Raw genomic sequence first — 12,381 nt, 5'->3', positions numbered from 1 at the left:
TTTGACGTTTTCAAAATCATATCCAGTTGCTTGAGTAACTGTTTTTTGGCATATGTCATTCCTGATTCGCGATAAATCCATACAGGTGTTCCGGCCCGTGTGATAACTAGCGGTCCGGCCTGGGGTTTTATTTTGTTATCACACGGGCTTCCAAACGTTCCAGAAAATAATTCGAACGCGTTTTGCCGCTTTGGAAACTTCGAACACCTAATTCGGATGTTTTGGATAAAATGTCTGTTTTATTGGGTGGGTATGGCATAAATAAAATACAACACGTTCGGCCGTCGGGCGATCCGACCCGCGGTCGGGCTGGTACCTCGGGCGATACGGAATACACCGTGTTGTATTCTATGTGTATCATGGAATCGATTAATAAATTGATCAATAGAAAATACTGAGAAAAAAAAGAAGATATACAGACCCTAAGAAGGTCATTTTAGGAAACGCCACGCGATTGGCCAGCTGGAGAAATTGCCCGGGCTGACGTGGCACGTTCTGCACCAGAACGAGGCCGATGGTGTCCAGGAGGAACAGGAAGTCGTACAAGGCGCGGTCGTCTGACAAAAGCGCGGGAAAATCAGCCGTGGGGAGGTTTGTGAAGAGTTCGGCTCCCCAGAGCTGCTTCTGTAGAAATATTTCATGGCAGACGTGAGAAAGATTGCAGAGATACACAAAACAGATACACAAATCATGAACATTCTAAATTCAAATGTCGGTGCGCGGTGCGTTTTATCAGGTTGTCCTTTAAGCCGCGGTCACAACCGTGCGCGCGTGCTTTTTGTCCGTACGTTTTTGGGGAGGCTACGTCTGCTACGGTTTTCTGAAAACGTGGGGAAGGAGTGGCGTCTACGCACTTCACTCGCACGTCACTCGCACGGTTGCGCAAGGTGTAAGAGTGGCCGTACTCACACGTGCTTCTTCCGTACGGTACGTACGGGGCACGTGCGTCGCCGTACTCGCACGTACGGGTGGTGAATCCGCAGACCGCACGTAGAAAAAGTTTTACACTTAAAGTTCTACGGCGTGTCTGCGTGCTCCCAAATCCGTAGGATTCCGTACGGAGGTGGTACTCACCACGCACTTGATTAAGACTCACACCTTTTGTTATGTTGGTTTTACTTTCATGTACATTTGTTTTGTTCTGTTCTGTACATTTGTTTCATTGTAATTTTGAGACTCCAGGAAGAATAGATTTCATGTAAATCTAATGGAGATCTAATAAACAAACAAACAAACAAACAAACGCACGGATGCCCTACGATTGCCCACGTTTTTGCACGTAGACCGCACGCAGATGCACGTACGGCGGGTTGTGACCAAGGCTTTAATTACCTTTCTCCTCCAGCGTGTTTCCCTGTCCGCCCTGGCCTGGGGACTGAAGCAGCGGTCCCGCAGCCACTGCCAGTCGTACTGGCTCCGGTGTCCGTCCGGCCACGTCACGTGTAACGTGCTCCCCCTATCTGAAATGAGCAGAAGTGCTACATTTGAGTGACGTCACTGGCAAGCAGATGAGTGGTTAGACTCTAGATTTGTCACAAGTTGGTACTTTGCAATACCATAACATTCAATCCTCTAACATCATCCATAGAAAGTCCCTAAGCAGAGGTTTAGGCGTCGGGCTATTTTTGATATATTTTACTAAATAGGTGTTTTTATCGGGCTTCCTTTTTATCAGGCTGTATCTTCCTCAGTATAGTGTCTTAATACAGTGATAGGAAATACAAAGAAATAGTAGCCTTAGGATGCGATCACATACACTTTGTGATCGTCATGACGATCGCAAACTGAAGGCGTTCCTGGAACAGTCGTACAAAATGTACATGTCTTATACATTTATCATTCAAAGTTCAGCAGCCTTATCACCGAAAATGAATTTTTACATCCTTTTAGGTGTAAGTTCTTGGTTTTGGTTTAGCTGCTAACTGCTCGAAAATGCCACACCATCGAATTCTATGGAAAATCACCTTGCACGTTTGCATGGTCGGGGGCAACGTCCAGATCCAGCCGTGACGTCAGCACCAAGCGTTTGTTTAGGTCGACCTGGAAACACTCTGAGCACTGCCGGGTCAAAACAGAACATGGAAACATTCAAGTAGTATTTTTTTGGAAAATGTGCATTGTTTCCAAACGACGAAGAGTATAGTTACTGTAATGATCATTTCATTAATTACCATAGTGGCTGCGAGAATATAAGTTGTACCTAACTTGAGTTTGCGGTCAGTTAGTCCATGTCCTTTTAAATTGTATTCATCACTGTGCTTGTGAATAATAATAATAAAAAAATTACTATAACTGTTTTCTTCGTCATCCTCTCAATGTTTGGTACTAAAAATTATCAAGAGTCAACATTCTCTACAGCTGCTTCGAGTTATTGACATATCCATAAATACTCTCCAAGTAGAGGTTTAGGTTTCGACCTGTTTTTATGTGTTTCTATCAACCATTGTTTCTTTGTAATGGTGTGGATTTTTTATGACAGCGTTAGGGTGGGAACTGCACGGCCAATTTGATACTGTCTTGCAGCTACCAAAATATCTGCTTCGAGATTAATCCATAAAATCATTTTAATTTATAACTACAGAAGGTTCGTAGGATTCAGAGGGTTATGGCTACTGTGACGAGGCCTGTACTGTGAAAACAACATGTCGAAAGCTCCCCAAGTCTATCTGGAACCTACCACTTTCGTTGACCCACCTGACAGTTGTCCCTCAGCCAAACGTATGGAAACCAGTCCACCCCTCCCGCGGACCATTCCACTTCCACCGTCTCCGAAGACCTGTCCAACTTGGCCCTCTCCATATTTTAGCCAGCAAACTAGTCTATAAAGAGTTGGGATGTAACAAAAAAAGGCTGGTAGACGGACCTCGCTAGTATTAGGTACCAGTAAAACATGGCCGCCCAAGTTCTAATAAAGTAGCGCATATGTAATCACTGACCGGACTTTGACCGACCGTGGCACGCGCGCGTTGGCACACGCACTCTGACGTTGTTATGTATACACTAGCGGCAACAGTTATATGGGGTTAACACGCCATGTCGATGTTTCTTGGCCTGAAGTTACGATTCACGATGGTCAAATTTGGGCCCAAATATTCCAACCTTTTCATCGAACAGAACCATGTTCGATATGACGTCATTCGAATCGAATCATGTTCGATATGACGTCAATCGAACCGAACGTTCGTTCGATCCGGGGTTACCCGCGGTCATGTACAGTAAACCCGCGGCTTCAAGCCCGTTTTTACACGGTACCGCCTAACAGTCAAAAAATCACCTTTTCACAAATATAAACCAATTTCGGTACCGTATATCTATGCCCTGTTTTATAGTGGATATGTAACATGTAACGAAGCTACTGCCGTTATCGTGTGTGACCTTGAAGATCGTAATTGTTGTTTACGGGGATATAAGTTACCCCCTGTACTTACTCACACGACCTGACATGCGTGCAAACATGGTATTTAAACCGCAAGAAAAACAAATTCAATTTACCTCAAAAACGTTTTAAATTGTAGGTAAGACAAAAATCTCGATCTGTGTCGGACGGATTTTTTAAAGATGGCGGCGTTCTGGAATTATCCGTCTTGAAAGTTGAAAAAGTGCATTTTTGGGCGAATTTTTCTATCTTACCAACACTTTAACTTTGAAATGAAGAAAACTGTCCGACTCAAATCTTAATTTTGTTATACTGTTCTCTAAAATGCAAAAATATGGAATTTTCGGAGAGATTTGGGGTCGGTTTAAATCAGTTGTTTGGTTATTGACGTCGATTGTTCTAGAATAAGCATTCGACGCGTCGAGAGTGATTTCACGCACATTTAAGCATTGTAATAAAAACACCAACATTTGAGCTATATGCAGTGCGGATTTTATCACATTTGAACAAGAGAGTCCCCGTGAAACTGTTTATAACTGATGAAAATAATGTTTACCGTTGAGACTGTCACCACGGAACCCGCGCGTGGAACCCCGGTAACCTGATACCCCTCCGTAGAATTGGAAACTTTACCCTAGAAATTGACCGCCGTGATTTTAGGCCCCGAAACGTCAGCGTGGAGACTTGCATACATGTATTATATTCCAAAATGTTTGATGTTTCACGTAACTAATACATTCCATGTTCGTCAATAAATTTATGTGTTATTCTAGACCTGTTTCGTAGTTCCTGTCAACACGCTCCGATTCAACATACAGGAATTTGAGTCCGGTTCCCTTTGTCTGATCATATCTCAACTAGTTTAACCGTGTAACCGTATATCATGTTACATGTCGTGTTTCATTCATTCATTCATTCATTCATTCATTCATTCATTCACTCATGCATTCCAAAATAGGGTCAACTAGAGTTCCACGAGGTCATACCTTCGACAAATGAATTTGAATGAATTACTCTATCAATTGACACAACACATACACACACACATCACACACACACACACATCACACATCACACATACATACACACACACACACACACACACACACACACACACACATACACACACACTCACACACACTCAAAAACACACACACACACACACACACACATACACACACACTCACACACTCACTCACACACACACACACACACACACACACACGGCCACGAAAACATAACCTTCTTGGCGAAGATAATAATCTGTTCAACAGTCCTGCAGCACAATCCAGTCGATTTGATTGCACCTGATTAGAAATCTGACATGTGTTTACGTGCAGTTATGGCGAGCACCAGATAACCTTGGGCCCCACCTCCCTTACTCCCGTCCACACCCGAATGTTTTTAATATTTCTAAACTTTCGGCTGGAACAGCCTAATCATTGTTGGGGGTCGAGGGGGGGGGGGTCGCTAATGTTCCGTAGGCCATATTTGGCTGTGAGTGAAATAGCTTTAGTTGCCTCATGAACTCGTTACCGCTAATCTAAGACCCCAACCACCCACCCCTAAAGAATCTACAAATACCTTATTTAGAAAAAGATTGAGCACAGGTAGTGATTTTACAAATTACCGACAACAGCACATGTTTGCGCCACTCCTATCTCCATTATGCATCAGCCAAATATCTGAAAACGCTGGTGGCACATACGGGCACCTAAAGTACAAACGAACAGTTGTATTACTATTATTCAACTACAAAGGCGTCGTTCTTTGTTTCCTCCACCCTTAACATCACATGATCGCGCCACTCCTTCCCAATTGTTCCTCTTCTTGGAAAAAGCCAGTGGCACATACGGGCACCTTTAAGTACAGCGTACAAAAGAAATATTACGTTTAGCCAAGCTGTGGTTCAAGACAATCTCCTACGCCGTAATAAAAGTGACCACATCGGTGCCTCACGCCGCACTTATTCGAGAGAGCACTTCAGACAAAGAAGGCATTTTTGAAAACATTCCAGCCAGACTAATTATGCAGCGACAACCTTACAGTTGGACCGACGTCACAGATTCCAACAGTGAGTTGCTTGTGATATCTTCCTAGCTTCACCGTATGTCTTCTTCTCGTCGATGGTATGTACGAAAATAGTTTATACAATGACATAACCCATGTAAAATAGTCGAACTACCCAGAGTCGTTATGACACAGGTCTGTTAAAAGTTCAGTAGTTAGATTTTAAGTTGACATGGGGAAGGTTCATTACAGCTGGACCCATTATATAGAGAAAGTAAGCATACTTCGAATACCGAATGGTAAGTGCCAATAGAATTAATTTAGAAACTTTCCTTGTCTTGCTTTAAAACATGTTTGCTCCATAAAGTTTTCTCTTTCTCGATTACTGAAATCGTGTGGAGATATTGACGTCCCTGTTCGTTCCGCCTACATGTAATTCTCAACAATTCTGACGTAGGATTGAAAACACCCCGCCGTATTTTTGACCGACAAGTCGACTCACAATCTCAACAACCGACGCAGGAATTAGCACACGCTTCCCTATTTTGCCCTATCTGCCAATCTGCAAACGAACCGACGAGCCTATAGTTCCAAGAACCGACGCAGTTTTTTTTAAAGCCCGTCAAATGAGCGATCCCTTATGTCAGTGACCCATCACATATGGCCTAGAGCACATTCATTTGCCCTAAAAGTAAAAGATCTAACAACCTCAATTACTGTATGGCTCCGCACACAGTGGCTTTTTTTTCTCCTACCGAGTCGTCAATTTAGCTGACAACTCCGTAGTCTCAAGGGCAATGCTGATTTGTGTTCTGCAGAACATTCTAAGGTGTGTAGAATAATGGATAAGAAGACAAGTAAACATAGGTGATTTTGTTCGTGCTTGGCGAGAGACACCGCCTCCACCACAACAGACTCAAGGTCGTTCCGAGTTTGGATCATCCGAGGAAAGATACAATAACCTATGGCCAGTTTGGGTTCTTGCGCACCACAATTCCAAAGGACGCGTGAACGTTTGAACACACACCTTGATATTTTGTTCTTTCATTCATATCTTATCATTCACGATGTACATAAGGCTTTACCGTACCAAAGCCACTTGTTTAGAATTGCAGGTACGCCTATCTTCAGGTCAAACCTATTACTCCCGACCGATTACCGAAGCATAATTACTTAGCTTTAGGGGATGGGAGCGTCCTTCTACAGCTCGATCCCGAAAAATATCAACTCGGTTGAGTTGGGTTTTCAGGCGATCGGGTCACTGTGAGACGGTCTACATTAATATGGGTTGCTTTTTTTTTCGAGGCGTTATTGGTTTCTTCATTACGCCGTACAGGATGTAAACGTAGTTGTTACTAGAAGTAAATTTGTTGTTAAAATTTTTGCCAAGTTACGTGTTGTTTTCAATCAACGTAGGAAGGACATTCAGAGAGGTAAATAAATGTTGAGGTAGTACTTGGTTTAATCAAAATACATGTACCAAATTTAATGCGTCGACATCCACGTCGAGAAGTTCAAGCTAGTTGCGAGGCGGGAAAAGCGGGACCTTTGCCGACGCATGTACAATTTTATACAAGAAATAAAATGCCGTTGGGGCTGGGAAGGTTGCGTTGTACGGCGAAAACTAATTTCTTCAGAATCTTCCGAAAAGCCTTCGCTACATTTGTAATCGATATCGTTTCGATCGCCGCTGCGAAACGCGATTTTTATCCATGTACGTTTGCTGTGTAGTCAGGTTTCGCCGCTTCTTGGTAAAAATGCAAGATTTCGAAGGGGATTGTGGGAGATATGGGCGAATCCATTAGAATAATAGGGATAGATATTATTGGAATGTAACATTCGGCCGATTCTAATAACCGGAAAATCACTATGATATGTATGGGACGCATGTTTTACACTTGTATAAAAACGTTAAATGAATCTTGGAAATTTTTTCCCTATGCCCTCCCCGCGTCGCAACTTTTTTTCTTAGGCCCTGTCCTCTCAGACGACCGCCCCCCCTCCCCGGTAAATAACGTACAGTCCCTAGCTACAGTGTGACTAACACTTCTAGTGAAATGCCCCAAGCGCCATATTGTAAATTATCTTCACAAAAGTGAGTCGGAAAAGCACCAACGCCCTTTCCTAGAAGAGAGAGCAAATTGGTGCTACAGTTCCTGGAATGATACAAAGATATACATGCAAATGTGCGACATTATCTTATGAACGAATTGTACCTCGCCGCGTCTCGAAATGATATTTCAAGTGAATTTGTAACTTGTCGTAGGCAATTGACAAGTTTGCAAAAACTATGTGGGGAAAACAAGAGCGAGCGACAGGTAGGACAAAGTAAGCTTCAACCGACGTCAACCGACCGCTTTCTGGTCTAATATATGGAGCGTACATGGCTTACGAACCCTTTTTACCTCCATGAAAAATGGAGGCATTGTTTATGGCGCGTCTGTCTGTGTGTCTGTGTGTGTGTCTGTCGGTGTGTGTGTGTTTCCGCACATTTGTAGTCAGCATAACTTCATAACGCCTTTATTGATTGTGATGATATTTGGTATGCTGGTAAGTCTTAGGAAGACGAAGGTCAAGGTCAAATATGGGCCTCCTGGTGGATGACCTTGGTATTGCAGCAGAACTTTCGGTTTTTGTATCTTTCGTCCTGAACATGCTATGGTCATGACTTTTTCGTGACAGATACCTTTTCCTGTCATGAATGTGATGTGGGTTTGGTCCCCCTAGCAGCTTGTTCTGGAACTGCAGGGACCTTCGGGCAAAATCTTTGAAAGCCATTAAGTCAAGATAGGAACAACGTATTGTCATCATTTTTGGTAGGTAGGCAGCTGAGAAATAGATGTACATAATTAAATGCAAATCATGCAAATGAGGACTTTATTTGCATAATTAATGAGGAAATACCATAATTACAGTGTTTTACATTATAGTACTTTCATACATGTAATGTATGTAACCTATGGCAGATGGAACATGAACAGATACTAATTATGCAAATGATGACCTAATTTGCATAATTATAATGCGAAAATTCTAAAATTTCTTAATGGTGAATGATGGGAATGTCATACTTGGGACATCTGTATGTTAATCAAAAGTTAACATCACGATGCATATATTATGTTAAAGCAGAGGGCATTTACATACCAAGCCCATATTTCATGGAGGTATGAGATCTCGGAACTCTTGTTAACACTATGGATACCTTGCATACGCAATTATAAATAGGAAAAACACGGTAACTCTAACGCTGGTGTCTCACAGGATTTTGTTGTGTCCCAAACCGTGCCTGGGCATTGTTTTGGACACATGGCGCGTGTCCCAAACCGTGTCTGGGGACTGTCCCGAACCGTGCCTGACCGTGCTTTGGGGGCGGAGCTTAGTGTTTTGAGGAAGTTGGGCAAAGGCCAAAGTTAGCGTGTTGGGCAAAGGCCACCAAATGGCGCATGCCCAGAGGGCCCAATCTGAGACTCCTTTGATTGAGTGAAGTTAAACCAACTGAAAACAGCCTTTTTCTTGGTATGTGTGGATGAATGCTGGTATTTTCCAGCTGGAGAGTTATTTCTATTTCTATTAACTTGAAAAAACTGGCTGTTAGTGTTGTTCTGGCTGCTTGGTAGAGTTCTAAAACTAATCCCATCTTCTTGTCTTTTGGTGGTTTTCAAGCGGGTCAGAGGTCATGCTGCCAGTGTTTGCATTTGCCGTGATATGAATCGCTGGTCAAAAAGTGAAATTTTTTGCCTAAATGGACAATTTGGAAGTTGGACTACCCTGTCAATATGTGTTTACAATAGTTGAACACTCAAGTAGGTGATTGTTCAACGGACAGCTCAGTTCTTTAATGTTTTCCATATATTCCAATAGGAGCTGGAATTAGTGGGCTGTCCCCTGTTGTTGTTTAACTATTTTAACGGCCGCCATTTTGTTTTTCGTCGGGACAGAAATCGGTGTAATTCTTGCTCTGTAAAGTACATTTTACTTTTTGTGCTGGTTTAGACATACATGTAGTGTGAGTGTTTTGTATCATTCTGCACCAAATGAAAAAGGTCCTATCAGTTTCTAAGGCTTGACCCATTCTACATACAACAGCAGATGTAGTATACCCAAGAAAGTAGATTGACCCAAACACAGTCCTGGAATTGGAAACAACACTGAGCTTATCCACAAAGCCTACGCATGGGTCTGGATAGTCCTGACGTGTATCCACGACAGACTAGAGCAAATTAACTTCTAGATAAACAAAGTGTTTGACCAGAACCGTACCGCATTTAATTCCTATGAGTCACCCCACTATACAGTGAATTTTGACCTGAAAACAGTCAAAACGTCCCAAATTATACTATACAATTTTAAAGAGGTGTATGCCAAAACTTATAATGTCTCGATCTCCAGACCACAAATGTACAGATTTTGTCGATAAATGGCAAACAACACAAATAAAACAATTCTAAATAATTTATAAAAATGACAAAAAACAACAACAACAACAACGCTTTAGGGTATTTGCCCACTGTACTACCTCCATACCAATTTCACCAATTTCAGGTAAATTGGCCCCAAAAAGGAAGAAATTGAATACATTTAAAGAAATGGCAGGAAAACAAGGAAAAGGTGAAGAAGTATAAGGAAGAAAAATATGTCTTTACCATAAGCCATGACAATTCTAAAAGCTTGTATCAATGTTTTTTTTTGCTTGAACTATTTAAGATCCAATTCGCTGTTGTCGTCCCTGTTTAACATGTATTATCTCGCTAGACGTGACCTCTAGGTGCTGGGTTTACTTAGTTTAACTTGGTTTTAACTTAAAGGTTCATCAATGTTCTCTCAAGGTGACGTGATCCTGCCTACTGTCGGTTGAGTTATAAGTCAACTAAATTAAATATACGTATGTCTCGTACATGAAAATTTCTAGCATGCTTTCAAGAATTAGGCGACTTCGAACGTCAAATTCTTGGTCTCATTCTTGACTTGTCGGTATACTTTGTCGTCTAGACCACTTTGACTGTATGTCAAAGGCAATGTCTTGCCGTTTACCTCCATCTTATGAACCCTTCTCATGGCTTGACAATATTTTTTAAAAACTGTCACTTTATTGTAGACTAAAAAAAATCATTCACACTCATACAGGGCTGTGGGAACAAAGTCACATAAAGCTTGCGTTGACATGGAGTGTTATCAACAATTTACTCTTACAACATGTACAATGAACCCTGTTTCAGAAAGAAGACTCATCATGAGGGTCCTCTGTGTCATCTTGCTTGGGTGTGCGCTGCTCTTTCCAGATACTGGTTCAGGCAAGTTTCATATACTCCACACATGTCTGATATCTAAAGACCAAAAAAGGGAAGGGCATATAAAGTAATAGGCACAGAGGTGGTATAGCACTGATTTGTGTGTGTATGGGGGATTTCCTGTTAAGAAGCTTAATTTTTCATCTTGTAGAACTGAGCAAATTGAATGACAATAAATACCAATGACATATCTAGACAAATCAACCGTCAGTTATCTTATTGTCAAATATTGCCATCATGTATTGCCATCACATCACAAAACAACATAAATCAAAACGTTTGGGAAATAAATAAAGTACTAATACAAAAGCCATGTGATAGGTGTACTGGGTATGCACAGTGTCAACATAACTTTGATAACAAACAACTCATAAAATAGTAAAGTTACCAATCATTGTCCTCCACATGCAACAGCTGGTGCCGGTGTTGCTAGATGTCTATCAGTCTGCCCTGGACTGGTGAAAATGCAACAATTAGAGGTACAAAAGACAAAAAAAAAAGAACCGTTACAACTAGGGGCATTCGTGTCAGCTATTTGACAATGTGATGGTTGCTGATAGTGGCTTATGCATCAATTCATTCATACTGTACGTATCAGAATCTGAAAAAGATGCTCTTGACCGTGATACAGAGACTCATAAATACATCCTTTCATTCATTTATTCATACTGTAGCAGACGGAAATGCTCTCGACCTCCGCGGGGTAGCTGACGATGGACTTATCGTAATGGGAGGATGTGAAGGCCACCAGGTAATTGGGCACGTCAATTGAAAATGACAATAGTAGGATAGAGATATCACCTGGCGTGCTGCATTTGCATTTTGTTTATTCAACGTTTATGTCAGTAGTAAAATACCAGTAACACAGTAGCATTATATTTGCTACATGTATAACTATTATTTAAAAAAATGTAATCTTGTCATTGTTGGGTATATTCTTACTGCTATATATATTGCTGGTTACACCGCCAGTACTTGAACAGTGTTTCAAACTACTTGCTGAAAGACTTAAATGAAATGTTTTATACAGAAAGGAGTCCAGTGGGGTTCATCTGATCATGACAACTGCATCTGTGGAGGAGCAGAAAGCTTCTGCTATCATATTGACTGTCTTCCTGGTTCTCAGATTGATCGTGACTCCAAAGGTCTCTGGAGTTGTAAAGTTGACTCCGTCAAAAGGCAAATAACAGGTAACATTGATGAGGAATTTTCTTATATGGCACATTCCTTTAACTTATTCTCTCAATAGAATAGGTGTGAGCTCTGCTTAACTTTCTACCTGGTAGGAAATATAGAAGTTATGCCAAACGGTTATTAGCTGTACAAATACTTTAGATGCACTTCATCTTTACATATTTTTTGCTTGGGAAATATAGCATAAATGTGCAGGTCATGGTATCAAAGCAAAATTAACTATTCTCTCAATAGAAAGGATTACACAGATGATTCAGTTGAAAAAAAAATGCTCTCGTAGACGAACAGAAAGTATCCTGTTCTGTCTACTCACCTGCCACCTTGGATAACATCTATATTTCCTCCATGTAAACCACCTGGGATGATTTTATCAACCATCCACAGCCCAATCAGTTAGGCAATGAGAGCTGAATAGTGCAAACTGTGTGACAGAAAACCTAAGTATGAACATGATGCATCCGCCCCACCACTCATTGTCCTTATATGTACCCTGTGTTAGATGGCGGCAAC

General features: G+C 41.5%; 1 protein-coding gene across 1 annotated transcript in view; it reads right to left on the bottom strand.

Annotated features, from left to right (window-relative positions):
• LOC109470077 (gamma-butyrobetaine dioxygenase-like) overlaps window positions 1-2,799 on the bottom strand; it is a 6,667-nt gene extending 3,868 nt beyond the window's left edge. The window contains exons 1-4 of the mRNA XM_019768855.1: window positions 2,695-2,799; window positions 1,965-2,058; window positions 1,333-1,460; window positions 418-624 (exon numbers count right to left, since the gene is read on the bottom strand). Of these exons, the coding sequence (XP_019624414.1) occupies window positions 418-624; window positions 1,333-1,460; window positions 1,965-2,058; window positions 2,695-2,799 (534 nt within the window). The remainder of the gene's footprint in view (window positions 1-417; window positions 625-1,332; window positions 1,461-1,964; window positions 2,059-2,694) is intronic.
• Window positions 2,800-12,381: the final 9,582 nt, after the last annotated feature.

This window comes from Branchiostoma belcheri, unplaced genomic scaffold (genome assembly GCF_001625305.1).
Source record: "Branchiostoma belcheri isolate BF01 breed outbred unplaced genomic scaffold, Haploidv18h27 scaffold22, whole genome shotgun sequence".
Taxonomy (NCBI): Eukaryota; Metazoa; Chordata; class Leptocardii; order Amphioxiformes; family Branchiostomatidae; genus Branchiostoma; species Branchiostoma belcheri.
The sequence above is the reverse complement of the archived record's forward strand: the minus strand, read 5'-3'. Positions and strand labels throughout refer to the sequence as shown.